This window comes from Erpetoichthys calabaricus, chromosome 18 (genome assembly GCF_900747795.2).
Source record: "Erpetoichthys calabaricus chromosome 18, fErpCal1.3, whole genome shotgun sequence".
NCBI lineage: Eukaryota > Metazoa > Chordata > Cladistia > Polypteriformes > Polypteridae > Erpetoichthys > Erpetoichthys calabaricus.
This window is the reverse complement of record NC_041411.2, coordinates 75242354-75264031: the sequence shown is the minus strand read 5'-3', so window position 1 is coordinate 75264031 and position 21678 is coordinate 75242354. Positions and strand designations below refer to the sequence as shown.

The window sequence follows — 21678 nt, the reverse complement described above, 5'->3', positions numbered from 1 at the left end:
CTTTGCCATGCTGGATGGTCGAGTGTAGATAGATGGGCAGAAACGGCAAATGGATCCATTTAAAATGAAATCTACAACACAATAAAGTCTGTATAAATCAAAGGAGTCTGAATGCTTTCTGAATCCAGGTGTACGCTTATGTAACTCTTCCTTGAATTAAATAACATAACATGTATTTTTTATTATTATTTAAGCAGAAAATGCATCTTCATTGGGAATTCATCTTCCTTGCTTATCTGTAAGAAGAAGTTTAACTTCTGCTCTTGTGGTTGCTTTGGGCAAATAATGTACGCTTGACCAAGTGCAAAAACTGACAATGATATAAACAGATGCCAAAAACATCTGAAATTTGCAGAGGAATTGGCATCTGTGCTGAAATGTACTCCAGAAGTGAATGCTGTAATCCGCGTTATCAACGGCCTTCAAATCTGTATCTGGTAGACACGTTGTCCAAGCTGGAGTTTCTGTTGTGTGTTTAAAACTACGGGCATGGTCACCGCATTCACTTCAATCAATGTGATAGTTAGAATTTGTTACTAACTCTCACCTACTCTGTTTCTCTTCTCGGTACTCAAATGTGGCACTTGGTGCCACTGCCCACCTGCCAAGTTGTTCTGCCAGCCTCAGGTAAAGTCACCTCTGAGGGGTCCTTTCATCGGATTGGCTGGCCCAGCACTGACTCAGCTGTGGAATGGCCAATAGGGGGGAGGCAGCTTGATGGTTGAGGTCGCCAGGACTCTGAACAAATCCAAATCCTATTATTATGGGACTGCGGTGGGCTGGCTCCCTGCCTGGGATTTATTCCTGCCTTGAGCCCTGTGTTAGGATATAATGGATGGGTGGATTATTATGGGATATCATCTCCTGTTGAATTCTGCTCTGTTCTTGTAAGATTTCTATTGCACTATTGCAGTGAAAGGCAACCTTTTTCGAGTTGCGGCACACTAAGTCCAAAAATTTTCTTTCATGGCGCACCTGAGGGACTACCCATAAATAAAGTCGTGACGACACAATCTATGGACAATCGCCAATAAAAACAGTTAATTTTACAAGTTTGAAAGACATTTTATTAATAAAGGAATCAAAGGATAAATCTTAAATTTAATTAATGTGAACGTTGAGATTGTTTTTCAGCACATATGAGATTGATGCGAGGATCAATTTTCGAAAGACAGACACGCATTTCCTTGTCGATCATTTGAAGTCTCTCACGTTTCTTAGACTTCATTACCGTAATCCGTACAGTGAGCGAGATCTTCTAACAACGAGACTTTTTAAGTCTCACGAGATGTGTTTTTGACACCGCTGGTGTTGATATTATGATGAATGGTGAACAGCGAACATTTTAACTTGCATTCAAAATAAATACATTCGTTTATTCAACAATCTGATTAACCGTTATCTGTGTTTCCAACATGTTTTAAAAATATATATATATTTTATCTTTTTAATCAACCAAAAGTTCAAAAACACTAGCAATTTTAAATATTTTACAAAAGTTTTTGCGGTGCCCCTAGAAAATTCCACGGCGCACCGACAATGCACTATTGTATTGTATTGAGGATTGTATTCTGTGTATTGGGTTGTATTTTACCCCCCCCTTTTTTTTTTTGACACCCACTGCACGCCCAGCCTACCTGGAAAGGGGTCTCTCTTTGAACTGCCTTTCCCAAGGTTTCTTCCATTTTTTTTCCCCCCATACAATGGTAGTTTTCCCTTGTCTTCTTAGACGGTCAAGGCTGTCAAAAAGCAGGGCCTGTTAAAGCCCATTGTGGCACTCCTTGTACACAAATAAATTGTATTGTGTTGTATTTCTGTAGGTTGTGTAGCTGCATGCTTGTACACTGCTTGGGAAATTATGGTGGCCAAATCTAAAGCGTCATTTTGTGAGGTGCAAGGATGAATTCAGTAAGGAACCGAAAAAAAAAAAAATTGCCATATAAAGCAAACCTGATAAAAGACTTCACAATTCAGGGCTCAAGTAAAATCCGAGAGGCGCATTCTGGCGTTTTCAGTCGATTAAGAAATGAAAGAAACATTCGACTCACCTGCACTTCAGCAAAAAAATGGGTGAAGCGGATCATTGTGTGTTTTTAATGATGTCTGGTCACAAAACCATACTGAATATACAGTACATGTGAGGCACAGGGATATAGCGGGGGGTCAGCTGAGCCCTCACGTGAATTTAACTGATATTTCTTTACACAATTTACAATGCTCCTCCACCGTGTCTCAGTGCTTCACTGTACTGTGCGGGCTGGCAGCTCTGCTGTAACTCAACACGTGGCCACAGCAGGCATCCACCGGGCCGCCTTTTCACGTCCATATTCAACTCTTTTTTAACGTTTCCTAATCTCTTTTCACAAGACTGAGAAGCTCTTCCTTGTCCATTGAGTAGCTGCTCTTCTTCCACAGATCCCGGAGTGTCTGAAGCATTGTTCCAATCTCCTTCCCAGACGATATTCCAATTTTCCTGAGGTCATGACCACTGACTGGAAAGCGAGGAATGGACCAGGTCTTCATCTGCGCCAACAGCTGCTCTTCGCCTTGATACCTGAGGAGCTCACAGACTCTGACCAAGGAGTCTGGTTCCCTGGACTGACATTGAAGAACAAAACACAAATGTGACCCAAAGCTTTTGCTGTCCGAATAAAAACAAGACACGGGAATGTCGTATGGTTTCCTACTTACATCGATCACAAAATCTCTGTAGGGTTTCAGGCAGTCGACCTCATTTGTGTCCTTCACCAAGTCTCGTCGGTATTTCACCAGGAACAAGCCCAAGTTCTTCTCCTCTTTAGAAATCTTTAGTCTAAGATCTAATGTGTTCACATCGTCCTGTCCTCGAAACAGAGCAGAGAGAATCGTCACAGGCTTTGCAGACAAGTGCTGTGCGTTCATCCACACACGTTTCAGTTCTTCTAAATTTCCATTGATGGGTAAGCCTGCAACACAGGAATGACAAGATGGTGCTGAATTCTTCAATTTAATGTACACACTTAAAACTAAACATCTAAACCCTGGTTTCTCAAGCCATTTGTTCCCCTGGGGACGAATAAAGTTCTATGTATCTATCTACCAGACAGAGGATGGCAATCTAAGTGCCTGTTTTAAAGAAAAAATATCCTATAATAAACTGAGAAAAATGAAAGAGTACACTTAATTAAAATCAAGTTTAATAGCTTATTCTTCCACAAAGCATACAAAAGACCGGGGTTTATAAAGTCAGTCCTTTAGGGCCATTATGGCTGCCAAGTTTTAGTTAAAACTCAGTTTTCTTAATAAGAAGTCACTTATTGCTAATGCAACCCTTTAATGGTTCATTTTAGTTGCCTCACTTGTTAAGAGCTCTCCAACCATAATTGCTTATTTTAGTCTTAAATGGCAGTATTTTTTAATTGCTCCTTATTACTCTATTATAATAAAAAAATCCTGGGACGAGATAAGACTTTTTAGCCTGGGACGAGATGGGACTTTTTCAGAGAGACGAAACCTGACCTTCTCAGAGAGACACTTTCACCTCCCGCGAGATGAGACTTTGTGCCAAGAGATTTAACCACGCTGGGGCCGGAAATAAAAGACAAAGAGTAGATGACAAAGTAGAATGTCGTGAAGAATTCAAAAATGTTGGCGCGATAAACATGCAGAGCAGGTTAGAGATAATGGAAGTACGAAAATTCGAAAGTTTCAAAAAAATGATAGTAAAGATCGCATTAGTGCTAACAAACAGAAATTATTACTCGGTGAAACAACAGAACAGCGAAAACAGATTGAGTATATTGTTCAGATTTAAACTTTAAGTCGGAGACTTGTAGATCGTCTAATTCGTGTTGCCATCAGGGAAAAGTAGCATTTCTTCCCAATGAAGAGACGCTTCCGTGAGAATTAAAAGATTTGTTGTTTGGTGAAAGTGAAATCCAAATACACGAGCAGCAGAGACGCAAAGTGGCTGGCGAGTGAAGCCCCCTAGTCTATATAAATAAAATTCTAAGTGGTTTGGATTTGTTTGCTAATTACGTAAAAATGGCTTCACTGATTTTCATGAAATTTTGCATGTGTCACGCCATTAGTCCAACTTAAAATACAGGCTATATGTCATATTAGCAAAAGTGGTTATAATGGGAGGGTTGGGGTGCTACTCAAAAAGCTGAGCAGACACAAGGACTACAATTACCATCAGACGAGATATCATCATCAGGATGCTGATTTTCGTAGCGGCCAAAGCGGACTCTCATCTAAGACCAGAGGTACGTAGAACATTTTCTTCTCCCTCATTTCAGATAACAATTTCATTGTCACACAGGATTCCAGGATTTGTCTAAGAGTGTGTCTTTTTCTCTCATTGCAGATTGTATTGAGACAAGTTGGATTTTCAAACAGCAGTTTTTCCTCCATTTAGTGACACCCACAGAATGGCAGGTACTTTGGATAGTTAGCAATGAGATAGAAATGACAAAGGTAACTGTGGTTCTCCGTCAAACTTGTTTCCACTTACACCTGAGTTCATTCATTGTGAGCTATATGGTTTAATAAAATATTTGGAAGGAAACTATAAATATAAATCAAAAGCAAAATTTCTCTCCTATTAAATGTGATATAAAGAACTATGGATACCAAATACATTTGTCATTGTCAGCATTATACAAGGAGGACATAACAGTACAAGAGAACGTGCAGAGAGCAGATGCTAAGAGATACAAGAAGAACATACGCAGAGACAGTGCTGGAGCGGTACTAACATTTTGACTTTGGTATTAGGGCCTCAGTACTGGCATCCAAATGGTTTAGAAGCAAGTAACATATAACGCCAAAAACTCCTGTTTTACTCGAGGCTGACTGGTGCACCGCACAATCGCTCACTTCTTAAGTACCCTGCACCATCGTGCCACACTATGCACTGCTTCGTTGTTTCATGGCTGTGAAGTCCCAAACGTGTCAAAGCATTTGTTTGGGGGGCGGAATGGATGAAATCCCCTCCTAGTTTCATTTAGTGAGGTCTACGAAACGGACGTTTTTTCACAACTGTAATCACAAAATGCGGCTACTGTCCTATTATAAAACTTGAGTTTTTTTTTGGTTTTTATCCCAGTACTGGTATACTGCACAATCCTCCTCCGTGTGAATAAGGCCATACTTAAGACACTTTAATACAATTAAAGTAATTCAACAGTAAAACTGTAATGTTTTCAGTTGAAATACTTTCATTTTTAATCAAGAAAGGAGTTTCTAAACTAATAAATTATAAAATATAAGGTTAAATTAGTAGCCGCAAAAAAAGAACGGTGTAGGTGCCAAAAGAATCTTGTAATACGTAAAGCAAAGGGTCAAAAACTCAAAATGCACGTTTACATCAGGAAGGAGTGGTTGTGGGAATTAAATAGTAACTCATCACTATTAGCAATATAACAACATTCTTAAAAGTTGAATTCAACTCAAAAGGTGCAACAGTCCCGGGCCTATACCAGCAGAACTGGGTGCAAAACAGGAAACAACCTTTTAGACAGTGCCAGTCTGCACCCAAAATCACACTGGGGCAAATTTAGAGTCACCAATTAACCTCACTTCTAAAAATGTTGGAACAAAAACACACACAGACACAAGAAGAACATGCACGTGGTGCATGAATGGCAGAGCAAGGGATTTGAACCCAGGTGGCGGGACCTGTGAAGTAACTTCACCGAACACTACGCTTTCATGCCACACCTATCAGTAGTGTTAGAATTTACCTCAAGGGCTTCTAAAGAGTATGTGACAGGCAGGGCAAAAGTAAAATATAATCAAGTCAAGTTGGGGAGCATGCACTGGTACAGAGTGTTGCCACACCCACCACACGATGAAACAACTCGGGATCCCGGTTGGCAACCCCCCAGGCAGACCCACAATCCAGTCCCACCCTCCAGAAATGACCCTCTATCTGCCGCAGCCAGGTGTTACGTGGGCAACCCCTTGGCCTGGTCCAGCCACTCGGGTCCCCAACAATGAGGGTCCAGTGTGCTGGATCACCCTCGAGGAATCGCACCACATGGTCGTAGTGCTGTAACTGACGCTCCCTCACAATGCAGGTCATGTGCCTCATTCGGGACTGCGTTAGCAACGCAAAGTCAAACCAGCGGGACCCAAGGATTCTCTGAAGAGACGCAGAGAGTCCAGTCTTCATCTCAGGTCACTGGATAGCATCCATGTCTCACAACCATACAGCAAGACAGGAAGCACCAGGACTCTAAAAACTTGAACCTTCGCCCTTTTGCATAGATATCGGGAGTGCCACACACCCCTTTCCAGTGACCTCATGACCCCTCATGCTCTCCCAATCAGTCTACTGACTTCATAGGAAGAGTCACCAGAGACGTGAATGTCACTCTCTCTGAAGACAGACACACTGCTGGTGGCTGTGCCCAAGAGGTCATTAAGGGCCTGGATTTTGGTTTTAATCAGGACACTCATAAGCCCAGACCCTCAGACTCCTCGCTCAGTCTCTCAAGCACCCCGATCAGAGCTTCCATTAACTCCGTGAAGATCACAGCATGGTCAGCATATATCAGTTTAGAGAAATGCTGAGGATGTTCCAGAAACTAGTTTGCCGATTGGGGGAAATAAGAAATTATATTGTTGGCATATAATGCGAACGTCTTGGAACTGAGACATCTTTTTTCTGTTTCTAAAGCAGGGTAGAAGAAGCAATATATAGTGTATTACACAAAGACACATTAATAGGTAATTTAACTAGTTGTGCATTCCTTCACTCTTCATTTTGCCAAAGTCAACATGTGTACATGCCCAAAGCACTTTTTTTTAAGAATGTAGAAGTAACATACCACACTATCATGCCCTGATGTTCTCTGTCCTTGAGCACATACCACCAAAGGAAAAAGAGTCCTATCCCCCCAAGGCCACCAAATGTAAACCAAGGAGGCAAACTAGAAAATGTTCTTAAATCATAAATGAGAACAGGTTGACTTATCTGTTCTTTGGTAATTTTCATGTTTTCTTTCCATGCTGAATTCCTAAACAACGTCAATGTATTAATTTGTTTAGGCTATAAAGTCAAAGAGTCTGAAGTTACTAGATTTCAAAACAGAAGAGCTCTTTACCTATATATGGTGCCACATTAAGATCGTACATGAGGGTGACAAGGTGAGCAGCATGACTTCCAGTCAGAATCTTCTTCAGTTCCACCCATATCCTCTCTCCTGAAATGGCACCAAGTCCCTTTGCATTATCTTTGATTGCTTTCAGCGTCTCTGGCTCATGATTCTCTGGTTCTTTAGCTACTCTCCCATAAAACCTACATATGGAGGGGACAAGAAATCAAAATCTGAGCACTCCATAGCACAGAAAATAGAAAGGCTTTACATTTTTTAGACAAACTTGTTTTGTACGTTTCTGACAATTTTCTTGGGTGTAAACTAATCCACTTTAATAAAATAGGCAGACACACAGACACTTATGTGTCCATCTGGTTGCTATGTCTCTGTCATTCCAAAAGATGGCCTATCACAAACATCTGTAGTAATAAAATGCATTACATGTGTGATTCCAACAGATGGTGCATCACAAACATTAACACTGCTGTTACAAATCCCAAACCAAATGGTATATAAACAGAGACATAAGTATTGCATGGTACACTGCAAATATTAACGCTGAGGTCTATGTTGACTACTTTGATTTCAACTTGTCTTACATGGTTAGTACAGCTGGTTCTGCACGAAGGGATAGCTGTTATAAAAAAGACAGACAGGAAAAAGAATTAAAATAAATTCATGCAAAGTTAGCCATGTTTAGGTTAACATTTTATTTGCAATGTGTAACTAGCACACATCTTTATGTTTCCTTCCTCAGCTAAAAAAATAAATACAGAGATCTTAAAATGTACTAAACCAACATAAAGTAGAAAACTGAAAAGGAATTCAATAAACAGCATGCTGGAAAAACTGGCAATGTGTAGTGTCAGGCAGGTGTGGTAAAATATATTACAGTAATCCCTCGCTACTTCGCGGTTCACTTTTCGCGGATTTTATATGTAAGCATATCTGAATATATAATGCGGATTTTTCGCTGCTTCGCGAGTTTCTGAGGACAATGGGTCTTTTTACTTCTGGTATTTGCTTCCTCAGTTGGTTTGCCCAGTTGATTTCATACAAGAGATGCTATTGGTGGATGGCTGAGAAGCTACCCAATCAGAGCACGCAGTTAAGTTCCTGTGTGCTGCTGATTGGCTCAGCGATGGAGTGCTGCATTAACCAGGAAGTCTCATCTCACTCATTCGGCATTAACGTGCTCTTGCTACTGCATTCAGGGGATTATCACCTTCATCGTTATCATTTTTACTGCACAGCATATTCATCACCATCATCACGTCATATATAGCTACGTGTACTTCGCTATACAGTAAGTGTAAACTTATCTACCGATTTCATATTGCTTAGCAGTTGTCCCTGTTATTAATAGAGTAAAGGGTGGGTTGTAAACAATACAGGGAGGGTTTAAAAACATCCAAATACACGTTAAATAATTAAATAAATATGGTGTCCCTACTTCGCGGAAATTCAGTAATCGCGGTCGGACTTGGAACCTATCTCCCGCGATAAGTGAGGGATTACTGTAATCAGATGATTCTGGGGCTCTAGCAATTCAAGATGAGTCCTGTCGTGAGGGAAACTTCTGAATTCAGTGGAGTGGTCTTCAATGCTGCAGTAGCTGAAATTTGACAGTGGTGCCGAGAATGGTTTACAGCTTCAGTGGGTGGAATCCTGTGACACAGCATTATCGCCACATGTAGAACAGAGCTATTCAAAGGACTCCCAGGACAGACACTATAATTTGTGTAGATGTCACAACTTTATTAATAGCTTTTCTGGCCGATGTAATCACTACACATATAGTCAGTGATTAATATGTAAACGTAGTCTGCATTACTCCAGGTGTCTTGGAAAGGGGAGTTGCTTTAATACCTTTACTGTTCTGGCCCAAGTCTATATATGTAGGTGGAATAATAATAAAACTTTTATTTAATAATAAATGGGAAGCAGTGAATAGTTTAGATCATCGTTCCATTAACGCTTAACCAGCACGTTGATCTATTCGAGTCGAGTATTCACTAGATTCTTATCTCTCCGGGTCATATTCAGAGCAAAGTTGTTCACTGTTGCTACCTGCCTCTGGCACTGAGGTCTTGTCATTCACTTTGATGAGCTCTAATACGGTGGTGCCATCAACGTATTTGGTCGGAACCTTAATGAATTCCAGCATTAAAATCTTTATGGATAAAGTTTTATTCCTAACATGCTGCTCTGAGATCAGAGCTTACAGCAAAGTTGCTTGTATTCAACTTCGTTTAACATCATCACACTACTGGGAGTTACAGCTCTAGTTGAATAAAGTCCATCTTGTCACATGTCAATATAAAGGGAGCAGGTGGCTCTTCTTTATTAAAATGAATACTCTAAGGAACATAACTACTAATAATAAATGTACAGTATATACTTTTGGATGACCTAAGACATTATGACCACCTGCCACGACATGGTCAGCAAGACCTTTGAACGTGACCTGTGGTATCTGGAGCCAGGACATTAGCAGCACAGCCTCTCCTTCCTGTAAACTGCAATGTGAAGACACCGTGAGTTGGACGTGTTGTTACAACATATCCCAAAGACACTCAGTTGGATTGAGAACTCGGGAATTTACAGGCCAGGACAACGACTTAAATATTTCATCACTATTACTCAAACAATTTGTGAAATGTCAATGTCAGTGTCAACTTTATTTATATAGCACATTTAAAACAACATAGGAATGCTGTGGCCAAAGTGCTTTACAATAATAGAATTAAAGAAAAACAAACAACAAATAGAAATAAAATAAATGAACATAAATAAAATAAATAATAAATAGAACTAAGATTACATAATCACAATGAGGAAGCCATCAGTATTACTGAAGGTCACGGAATGCAAGTGAATAGAAATGAGTCTTTAATCTTGTTTTGAACAGTTCGATTGTAGACGACTCCTTTATGTAATGAGGTAAAGAGTTCCACAGGCGAGGAGCAGCAGCTGCAAAATCCCTGTCCCCCTTAGTTTTACACTTGGTACGAGGGACAACAAGAGACAACTGACCAGAAGATCTAAGCACTCTGGATGGCTGGTGTAAAACACACAATTCGGATAAATAGGCAGGAGCAAGCCCATGTAAAGATTTAAAAATTAGCAAGAAGATTTTAAAATCAATTCGAAAACTGACAGGCAGCCAGTGTAAAGAAGCTAATATTGGAGTAACAGAGTCATACTTTCTTGCCCCAACCGGAAAGCGAGTGGCAGCATTCCGGACCAATTGTATCCTGCGTATCAAGGATTTGCTAATCCCAAAATACAGCGAGTTGCAGTAATCAAGGCGAGAAAAGATAAGAGTAGCTTTCTCAAGATCCCTACAAGATAAAAAAAGGCTTGATCTTACCTAATAGACGAAGCTGGAAAAAGCAACTCTTGACTACAGAATTAACTTGTTTCTCAAAAGAGAGGTTACTGTCAAAGATAACCCCAAGATTGCAGACTTGAAGTTTGCAAAAGACAGAGAAAGAGCCGAGAAGTCCAAGACCAATTTGGGCTTTAGCTGATGGACCCACTATAAGCACCTCCGTTTTATATTGATTCAGATGTGTGGCTGAGACCACAACTGGAAGAGTACTTTATAATTATAAATTGCTGGGTCTTGTCACTTTCTCTGGCTGATGCTTTTCTTAATACTTTGATTATTTTTATCCAGTTCACCAGACTCTGAACGAGACTCTTACTAACTGTATGTATTGTGATATTTTCAGATGAATTTAAGATTTTCATTGATAGCCAACTGTATGTTGGCTCTTTTCTGAAAGGCACAGAAAACATTTCGTCAGAAAGCATCTGCACGGTGATGTGATGTTGTCATATGAAACTGTCACTCTGTCTGGGTACATACTGTGCAATAGCACTTACCTGAAATACCGAAGAATTCTTAAATAATCTTCCTGAATCCGCTGGGCTGCATTCCCAACAAATCTAACCTTTCGATTTTTAAGGTCTCCATACCCATCAAAGTAATCATACAACGTACCATCCAACCCTATAAATGGATATGCAACAAAATATAACATTACAAATTCAAATAAATTTCACAAGGTGGTCTGTACATTGTTAGCAAGTACCTGTAAATGTCTAAAACGTTTATTTATGACCATGCTACCAAAATATTGAGGCATATTTATTTATAAAGTACATTTACATGTAAGTAACAATAAGCTTTATTGGTACACTTTTCAGACCTGTTGTTTCAATAAAATTCATTACAGTTAGTTATTTCCATTTATCTGACTAACAATTGGTGCTGGTTAGGTTGAATATTCACTATTCTACTGTGTTTCAATTATTGCTCTGCAGTTCAACACTCCCAAACACTAAACCTCTTACTCAAAGAGGCAAATGATTTGTATGTCTTTACTGTAGTGGACTAGCACTAAAAAGACACTGACGAAATTCAAAGCATACCCAAAAACATTGAGTTGATGGTAAGGTCTCGGCGCTCTGCATCTTTTTCCCAATCAGTTGTGAACTCCACTTCCGCATGCCTGCCATCAGTTAGCACATCAATTCGTAAAGTCGTCACTTCAAAATTCTGTTCATGAAGCTTCAACATAAAGGAACATTAATCAGACTGTGCAGAAATTACTGGAAGTTGATACCTGAAGGTTCTTCAAAGCAAGTTGTTAGGCAAGAGATTTGCTATCTGCCTTTAAGTGAACTGCTCAAAATCAAATTCATTAATTTGGCAAATGTAACAAACACATTTCAATATCTGACTTGCTTTTCTTCTCTGAGAAGTAATCAATATATAGCATGTTAACTTAGCTGAAAATTATGAGAGTAAAGAAAAGGCAAAGTGTATGGCCAGGTAGGGACCACTGACCTATTAATCTGACCTGCAAACTGCAGTGTAGCCGACAAGCTGTCAATGTGAACCACTGGACGTCTTTCCTAGTGCTTTATAAGCTAGTGCAGCGATTATCAACCTTTTTCTCCTTCTGAACCCCTTCAAAAAACCGGAATAAATTGGCGTACCCCCTGTGTAGTCATTACTAATGTTGGATGTTTTGTTTCAATGTGTCTACAAAGAAGTGATGGTTTTAAACTGCTGTTGGCCAGGACTTCATTACAAATTACACAAAGCGGTTTAGGTTCTGACTCATCCCCGGTAAAATAAAAACCCATTCGTAAATAGTAAGACAAAAAAAAAAAGAAACGAAAATATGACGGCGACTATGTTCACCTATTTTTTCCTTGCTTTCAACCTGGAGAGACGGTAGCTCACTACAACTTTCAGCATCGTCACCCTGTGTTGGTACCAAATCAGGGAGTGAAGTAGAAGAAGCAGCAGCAATTGATTGCTCGTCCAGCTTTTTGTCAGACTTGATAAAACTACCCATTTTTAACCATCGATCCATAATAAAATTACGGAGTAATACTTACTTACTTTCACGTTCGACATGTGCACGTTTAAGTAAAAAAGTCTTTATCGTAATTTATTTACACACACTATGCACTACTAATTTATCTTATTAAAATCACTCGTGGTTCTTAAGCACGTCATAGGATTCAATTTGACTCTACTCTCCCTCGTCTGATAGTGGCGTTTTTATATCGGCAGATGTTATTCTTGTTCTTACAAGCGCATTCAGGGTTCTCGGTTTGCTGAATTGGAAGTTTCCGGATCATACAAGAATGTACACGCATCGCCAGCGGCATAGCATCTCATCGCATTACAGATTGTTACCTGTTGCGACTCGACAATTTTATGGAATCTTCCGTCGCAATGCGTAATTGACTGAGGTATTATTCATGAATTTGACATTTAATTGATTTGTTGACCCATTTTTATTAATGTATTATAATAAATAATAATTCTTCATTACATTTATATAGCGCTTTTCTCAGTATTATTAATAGTACTGTGAATATATTTGCCTACATTTAATATTTCGTTATATTTTTTACAATTGGGATTTAAAATTCCGCCATTACAATATTTTTTTCGCGAACCCCTTTTATAAACCACCAGTTCGGAATCACTGAGCTAGTGCAATTACAAATTTTGTTGAGCTTTTCCATGCCCACATCTAACAATAACTGAACAAATGCAGAAAATACTTTACAAAATGTAGTTAATGGTAAAAAGGGCCATCTTAAGAGTACTGTTTCAAAGGGTAAAGAATCTAAAAGAGCAGGCTTGATTTGTGGAGAGGAACAGCACACTTACTATCATTTACAGCTGTGCCTAGAGACATAAACTGCCTACTTTGGTTCAAGAAATATTACCACTAACGAGAAAATAAATAGGCTTATGTGAAGTCCATATGTTTAGACTCCTTTTTAAACAGTCATTAATCTTTAAGATCTCCTTCTTTAATGAATTTGTGACAGCTCATGTGCACTTACATTTACGACTGCAAATCCAACAACACTTTCAGACCACAAACAGCTGCATTTGTCTATATATATGTTTAAATAAAAAGCCAAATAAATGTAAATTACATTTAATGTTCTAAAAAAAAAAAACTCCCATTTAAGCCACATGGGTATGAATTCAACTTAATAAAAAGATAACTAAGTTCTCCAAACAACTGCAACTGAGAAAAGCTTCAGCAGAGTCTTGGAAAAACATTTGAAAAGAACAAATCAAGAGTTGGATGAAATAAGTGTGTTGCAGTCATAAGAAAATCACAGGTAAAAGTTTCCAACCCCAAAAAAAAAGTTTTATGCTATTTATATTAACTTTAAAATTAGGGATGCTAAAGAGTGACTGTTGTTCAGTTAACTTACATGAAAGGACTGTAAACAAAACAATTATATGGATTGTACAATTCATTTCTAGTTGTGTTGAGAAATATGAAAGGCCTCGCTGCATTGTAACACTTGATAAAGGTTTACTTTGAAATATATTGTTCATTTATATAGTAACATGAGGTCAAAAGTAAAGCTAAACCTCAAATGATTTTACATCTGGAAGCAGAATAGACCTCTTCCTTGTGTGCAGATTGACAGCATTTCAAGAGAAAGGATGAAGAAGTTCACTGCAAGATATAATACTGCATTGAAACATGAAAACCACACACCTACTGTACAATGCACTACTACCTACGGAACAAAGCCTTGTGTGTTCAGATTATAGGAACCATATGTGTAACCGAGGCAGGACCTGTATATTAAAAAAAAAAAAAAACTATTTCCTTTAGCATCTCTATTTTTAATTTTCTTTGGTGTATGCAGTATGTGTTTTGAGAGCATCCATCCATCCATCCATCCACACACACACACACACACACACACACACACACACACACACACAGGATAATTGATCTGATGATTTTGGAAAAAATGGCCATTGGGGAATAATTAAAACATTTATTCAAATTCACTGGTAACTGTATTCTACAGCAGGACAACACATTTAGGTGGCACATCATCATAATGTTGATTTGCTAATGCCAGCAAATAAACCCAGGGCTTAATATCAGGCAGTGTGATACGGCACCATAGATTTTAATTGTTTTCAGCATTTCATATCACAAGACTCTAGTTTTATACATGTTAATCAGCTCTGTACTTTATAGTAACAACTAAGTGATTAAATATTGAGGATATACATCAGGTGACAGATACCATTCTAAAATGCTGCTATTCATTATGTGCATTCAGAATATAAACTTCACAATCCTTAGGAGACTGCTTTATCCCGATATCATATTTTAGCTGACTTAGCCTTGCCTGTTACATCAAAACCGATTTACTGTTAGGACATACTGATGTGGCACTTAGTGCTACTGCTCTGCTTTAGATAGATAGATAGATTAGATAGATACTTTATTAATCCCAAGGGGAAATTCACAGCTAATTTCCTGTCCATCAAAAGACACCTGAGATACTGGGAACCTTGAAATCAATGGATGGAAGGATTCTGTCGTCAGACCAGACAGCCCACCACAGACTCAACTGTAGATTACCCAGGGAGGTGGGTGGCGAGATGGGCCTAGGACTCTAGGACTGTGACTGTGTCTGACTCTGTGTTTGACTTTGTCAATTATAACTGACCATGGACCCCCCCTCTAGAGGTTTATCTTCTCCAGGGATGCTGATGACTACGGTTTCCGTTTTCCTCTCCACTGTCAGCTGGCCATAGTTCAACAATTAATGGACAGATATTATTAGGTACCATTTATGTTAATCAGTTTCCAACAACTTTGTTTTCCTGTCTGTTTAAACAAATCTGTCTTTATGTGCATTTGTTACATCTCTCTCTATATATATATATTATATATATATATATATCTCCATCAATCCATTATCCAACCCGCTATATCCTAACTACAGGGTCATGGGGGTCTGCTGGAGCCAATCCCAGCCAACACAGGGTGCAAGGCAGGAAACAAATCCCAGGCAGGGCGCCAGCCCACCACATCTATATATTTATATATATATATAAATGGGGGTGGTTGAACGCACACTAAGGAGATGCGGACGAATCAGCTCCTGGCTTGCAGCTGCTGCTGCTGCCAAACTGCGTGTTCTGCATATCGCGCCGCGCAATGATCATTTAAAAGCCTATACAGCATCTGTCCTTTTGTCTCACTTCCTTCTCTCCCGGGACGCTAAAATGTCTCTGAGAAATTGTTTGTAAGTTGTAATTTCTGGCCCCGGGCGTGTTTGAATTCTTTCTTGCAGATGTATAATGCTGCTCGCATTTATTTGGGGTAGCTGCCGTCGCACTACCCTTCGATCTTTTTAAAGCCTGTACAGCCGCTGTCCTTTTTGCTACGGCCCTGGGACAATCTCTTGGCACCAAGTCTCATGTTTACTGTCCCCGCGAGACGCACCGTGGCAAGTCTCCTTGGTCTCGCGGGTCTTTTAAATGTCTTTCGAGATTATCACGTATCGTAGCCTTGCATTTGCTTTCCATTCCAGGATTTCCTTTTATATATATAGAGAGACCACCAAGAAAAGTAACATTGCAACAATGCACGCTACGAACCGATCGCTGTAAACAGAAGTGAAAACAAAATCAAGCCTGGTGCATTCTTTAACTGCCTCCTCTGCCTTATGCGTCCAGCCCCCTCTTTCTCGTGACATGCGTGCCTGTGTGTGTGTGCGTGCGTGCGGCCCTGTGTCGCTCGCTCGTGCTCTCTCTCTCTCTCTCTCTCTCTCGCGCTGCACAGGGAGAGACTGAACATGTGCGGAAATCATCGGCGCGCACAGCTGCTTAGTGAATTGTTGGTGGCCGTGGCTCTGTCTTGCGTCTTGCCTGCCATGGTCAGCTGCCTTAGTGAATTATATATATAGATAATAACAACACCAACAACAATAATAAGGCAGCTCTATAAAGTGCAAACAGCCTAGTCAGAGTGACAGCGATTAGTAGAGTGTTTGCATGTTCCATCTCTATATATATAAAATCCAACGTCTATTTGTCTGTCTGCTTTTCACGAGAGAACTACCTAACAGATTTAGATCGGGTTTTTTTCTATAATTTGCTTGAACATTCCAGATGATTTTGCGACCTTTCTCCTTGTGTTAAGTATCACAGTTTGCTTGTGGTACCAATTTATTTGCACGAATCCGAGACAGGCTATGGGCCGAAGGAAGAGGAAGGCAGAACCTCAGGAGTAGGAGCCAGGTGGGGGCAGCCTCTATTCGAGTCACTCTACCTCTCGCCAAGTGTTGGAGTGTACCTTGCCTCTGCTTAGCTAGCAATGCCTGTTTGTTCAACAGACATTATCATCTAGAGATTGTTAAGGAGTAACGCTTTTCAGAAGAGAGATCAGAGCTACAGGTATGTGTGTTTAGAGAGGGTACCTGTTCATTGGCAGAGATATCACGGCCACATGCTGTTCTCCCTACACGGAGGACACTCTCCCTTCAGAGCTGAACACGATCAGATACTGTGGTAACTTTTGACGTTTGAGCATACCTATCTTCCGCTTGGGCAGAGATACCTTGCCAACTTTTTACTTTTTTGCCAAGGAGATTACAGCTACATTCTCACCCCTGATTGCAAAACCAAAAATATTGTATATCAAGAGACCCTCGGATATGAAACCTAACAATATAAATTTTTCTCAATACAAATTAATACATTTTTTTTATTATTGATTTTTAAAGTTTGTCCTGTTTCACTACTGCATGGGCAGAGCTGTGGGAGACAGCTAGTCATTAGTAATTTGTACAGTAGGAGTTGTAATTACATTTAGCCATGAACTTGTTATACAGCATTCTGAGCCTGCACTCCATGAAGAGCGCTTATACAAAAATAAATTAAACAAATCACTGAGCAGCCTACAGTCACAAAACATATTAAAGTATTACAACGGCCACAACTCACCCTCGCGGTGATCGTTCCATGCTTTTCCCCTTTATTGTTGATCATACGAATACCAGCTGCTTGGAACAAGTTTTTCATTTGGTCAGGTGTAGCTGTTGTAGCAAAATCCACATCCTGGGGTTGTTTTCCATTTAAGAGATCTCTTACAGCACCACCAGCAATTCGTAATTCAAAATTGTTCTCTTTGAACAACTCTAAACAGTAAAAAGAAAAAAAAAATCAATTGTAAAGACATAAGGATTCATTGCAGAAACAGATGCTTTATTTATCCTATTTGGCACACACAGGGAAAGTGAAGATAATCATCTATGAAAAAGTAAAAGAGTGTTGATAGTTTTCATGTCAATCAAGTACACTTTCAGGCCTGCCTGAAGAAGCAAGGACATACTGGGATAATAATAACGTGTCACTTTCCAAAAGAGGACCCAAGGATGGCCATATTTGAGACAAACACAGTTCAAAAACAGCTTTCACAAGACAACCAAGTACAACTGGAGCCCAAAGACTTGATATGCATGTGTGATGCCTTAGACCTGCATGCTTGACGATTGGGGGGCCCTGACCTGATTCAGTGACGTGAGTCAGATTTAGCTTCTGTTTTTTGCTGGGCTTGACAACTGGAGTAATTAATATGTTTTTTCTGTTAGCAGACATAACTTTTTAGTAGTTACAGGCTGACAATGAACGATGATACCAAGTTGGATTACTTCTGTCTGTAGTCTAATACCCAGATGCACAGTGGGATTCGGCACGTTTTTAATGGTATCAAGCCAGAAGCAAACAGTGCACTTTCGAGGTGTAACCAATTAAATATTGACATGAAATATGCAGGATTAGTTCTGATAATAAAACATTTCCTAGGTGGTCCTTTTACCTGCTATTCTCTTCAGGCCATCGGTAAACAGTGCCTGAAATTCTTTGTTCTTCAACTGCATCGTGAAAAGGCTCCTCGTTCTCCCCAAGAGGCAGACTCTACTTACAACACCCGAGCTCAAAAATGCCCGTCTAAACATCTGGGAAGAAAAAAATAAAATAAAATACAGCACACATTACTTTAACATGGCTTTCTCATAGCTTCATTTTAGTTTAATCCTGATGCTCTGTATATTCAATTAATTATCATTATCATTCATGGTGGCTCTGTAATTCATACTAACCCCTACTTTCTCTGCTGTTCTTTTTCCGGTTTTCTGTGGTGGCGATCTGCGCCACCGCCACCTGATCAAAGCACCATGATGTCCCTCCATTGATGGATTAAAGGCCAGAAGTCCACATGACCGTCATCATCAAGTTCTTCCATGTGAACCCTGAACACAATGAGGACTGATTGTGAGGTAGAATGCCTAGAGGGGGGTGGGTGGTCTCATGGTCACAGAACCCCTGCAGATTTAATTTTTTTCTCCAGCTGTCTGGCCATCAGACCTTACTTTTATTCTGTGTCAATTAGTGTTCCCTAATTCTATATTCTTATTTATTTTGTCTTTTTTCTCTTCCTTCATCACGTAAAGCACTTTGAGCTCCGTGATTTGTATGAAAATGTGCTATAGAAATAAATGTGGTTGTTGTAACAGTGTTTAAGACTGTTAGTGACAGAAATGATTAATATACCCGTAAAATACTGTAAATCAACAGAGGACAGGCAATATAAACTAATATAAAACAAACGTTTCTGACAACTTATTTTGCAACTTTCAGAAGCAGAAAGGAAAAACACTCCTAAGACGCTTGTTGGCTTAACTCTGAGCCGTTTTGATCCAACATAAGCAAAAAAATTATTGGTTGAAACCTTAATACAGTACTGTACTCGTTAGCTCCATTTTGCAAATGCAAACTATTTTGGGAATTTGTTAGTAAACTGCTGGCTGACACGCATGTGAGAGCAAAGACTTCTTCAGGTATCCCAGGACACTTAAACCTTGTTTATTAGGTCAGCACAAAATAGAATTTTCATTAATTTGTCAGTTCAGCATTTGTGTAAACAATGTTAGGTAACCCCTGGGTTAAATACACAAAATGTCATCACCACCAACAACATGTAAGGTGTAGTGAAATTATTATGAACAAACCGACCCATAAAGATTGAGAAGATGGTGTACTGAAATCTACGACTAGCTAGATCGTCTTACAGATTAGCTATTCCAAAAGTGTCAGGTTAATGTCTGACAAATGTGAGCTGCCGTCTTCCCAAGTCAAATCAGAAGCACAGATACTAATTTATACTTGTGCAGTGGTGGATTACAGATGAAATGCAGTCACTCCTCCTCAGGTCATGCCCTAGTGAAAGACATATTGAGCGGTATTAAAAATCAGACATTACAATGGAGACTACGTAATGTCATGTAATTTTCTAACCTGCTTAATCCAGACTAGGGTTGTGGGGGTGCTTGAGTGTATCCCAGCTAGCACTGAGTGTAAAGCAGGAACAAACCCTGGGCAGGGGGCCAGACTATCACAGGGTGAACACACACACACACACACACCAAAGATACACAGGGGCCAATTTAGTGTTGCCAATTCATCCTTACCCTAATTAAATGGTGGGAGGAAGCCCACACAGACACGGAGAGAACAGGCAAACTCCACACAGGCAGGACCCGAGATGTGAACGACACAAACTGGTCACTTTACTGTGAAGCAGCAGCGCTCCCACTGTGCCACCATGCTGCCCTGGAGACTACGTAATTTCCTTCATTATCAAGGTATCGTAATCCACTTTGCACTGCCACTGTATCTTCACGGCACTATCATAATAAGAATTTTACTGTATCCTGTGTGCATCTATATGCATATAACACTGGTCTGCACCGATATCCTCCTGCGCAAAAATAAATTGGTGTCTTTTATTAATTTAGGTCTGCTGAATCAATTTCCGAAATTGGAATTTCTCTACCGCAAACCATTAGTATGGGGTACTGGTTATAGTGAAAAACGTTAAGTTCTGGAAAAAATCAATTTATTAAGAATAAGTTACGTTTGTTATATGGCACGTGTATTTTTTATCCTCAGAATATTATATGAAGTATATGTTGAGGTGAAAAAGGGCAGTCGTTCTCGTTCTTAATGTTAGGTGAGATGGAAACAACCAAATATCAACTCTTTCCTACACACATTTTACTGTCAAGCAGTAGTTTTTCCCTCTCTTCTTACTCCTTCAAAAGAGCCAGGAATGTATAAATATTAGGTTACAAGGATTTTCTATTGTCTCGATGAGAAAGGTGTTGTATAAATGGCTTCAACATAGAGAGATCTGCCACCAGAACATCTCTCAAATGGACAGACGTTAAATGGGAATGTGGGGCGAGTCTATGTGAGCAGACTTCTGCTGTGAAAACGCGTTCACAGGACTTTAAGGGAAAAAAAACTATCATGAGGTTACTTTTTGTACATTAAAATAATATTTTAAAAAATGACATATGTGACCTTCATCTCTCAAAAATGGATGTGATCGAGCAATTCTAGTGCCACATTTCGATTTACTGGCCGCATGTCGATAAGGAACACCTAAAATCTTTGATGGGATTAATGCATACATCACCCCAAAAAATGAATCTTTGGATTCATCTGAACGGGGCAGCAAGTGCAAGAAGTACGTCTGACATGTCAACTACCTATAATGAGACGGGGTATAAATTACTTTTTGAAATAATTTGCTTGCTACATGAGCATCACCATTAAAGTCCTTAAGCGGTTCAAAGAACCGTAGAAGAATCCACGCATAGACACAAATGAAATCTCACAGCTGGGAGATTATTAATTAACTTGAAATTTGCCCAAAGTAGTTTTTTTTTTGGCCAGCAAAATTCTGCAATGAGCTTGAAAAAAAAATGTAATTCTTTAATATAAGACCGGAACCTCAATGTTTAAAGCGCCAATACTTCAGTTCAGACAGCCTTAAGGAGACATTGAAACTGGACAAATTAAAAGCCGATTTCACTTTTGGGAATCACTTAGCTCCCGACCTACACGTGCAGCCACCTATCTAATACAATGCAAAACATCACGTCGACCGCATGACTTACAGATATCACACACCAGTCAACACGACCCCGAAAACACAGCCATTCACCTCCTCCTCCTGTCTCGTGGTTCACAGCAGTGTCACAAATACATGAGGCCACGGGCTGGAAGCGATTCAGAGCATGCGCCAAACTCAATTTCTCTTCCGCTCTTGCTGGGCTACACCGCCCCCTCGATGTCGTGACGCACATGTCTTATATTTGATTGGTGGGAAGGAACGCTTTGGGGGCGGGACTTCCTTTACACGCTGTTCTG

At 39.7% G+C, this 21678-nt stretch overlaps 1 protein-coding gene across 1 annotated transcript; it reads right to left on the bottom strand.

Moving 5' to 3' along the window:
• Window positions 1–2044: 2044 nt before the first annotated feature.
• On the bottom strand, window positions 2045–21639 carry trnt1 (tRNA nucleotidyl transferase, CCA-adding, 1). Its single transcript, XM_028824539.2, has 8 exons — window positions 21426–21639; window positions 18281–18419; window positions 17407–17600; window positions 11526–11664; window positions 10977–11103; window positions 7092–7285; window positions 2692–2945; window positions 2045–2598 (listed from the first exon to the last, which is right to left on the bottom strand). Exons 1-8 carry the CDS (start codon window positions 21612–21614, stop codon window positions 2350–2352), a joined length of 1485 nt encoding a protein of 494 aa, XP_028680372.1. The 5' UTR covers window positions 21615–21639; the 3' UTR covers window positions 2045–2349.
• Between the last annotated feature and the right edge of the window lie 39 nt (window positions 21640–21678).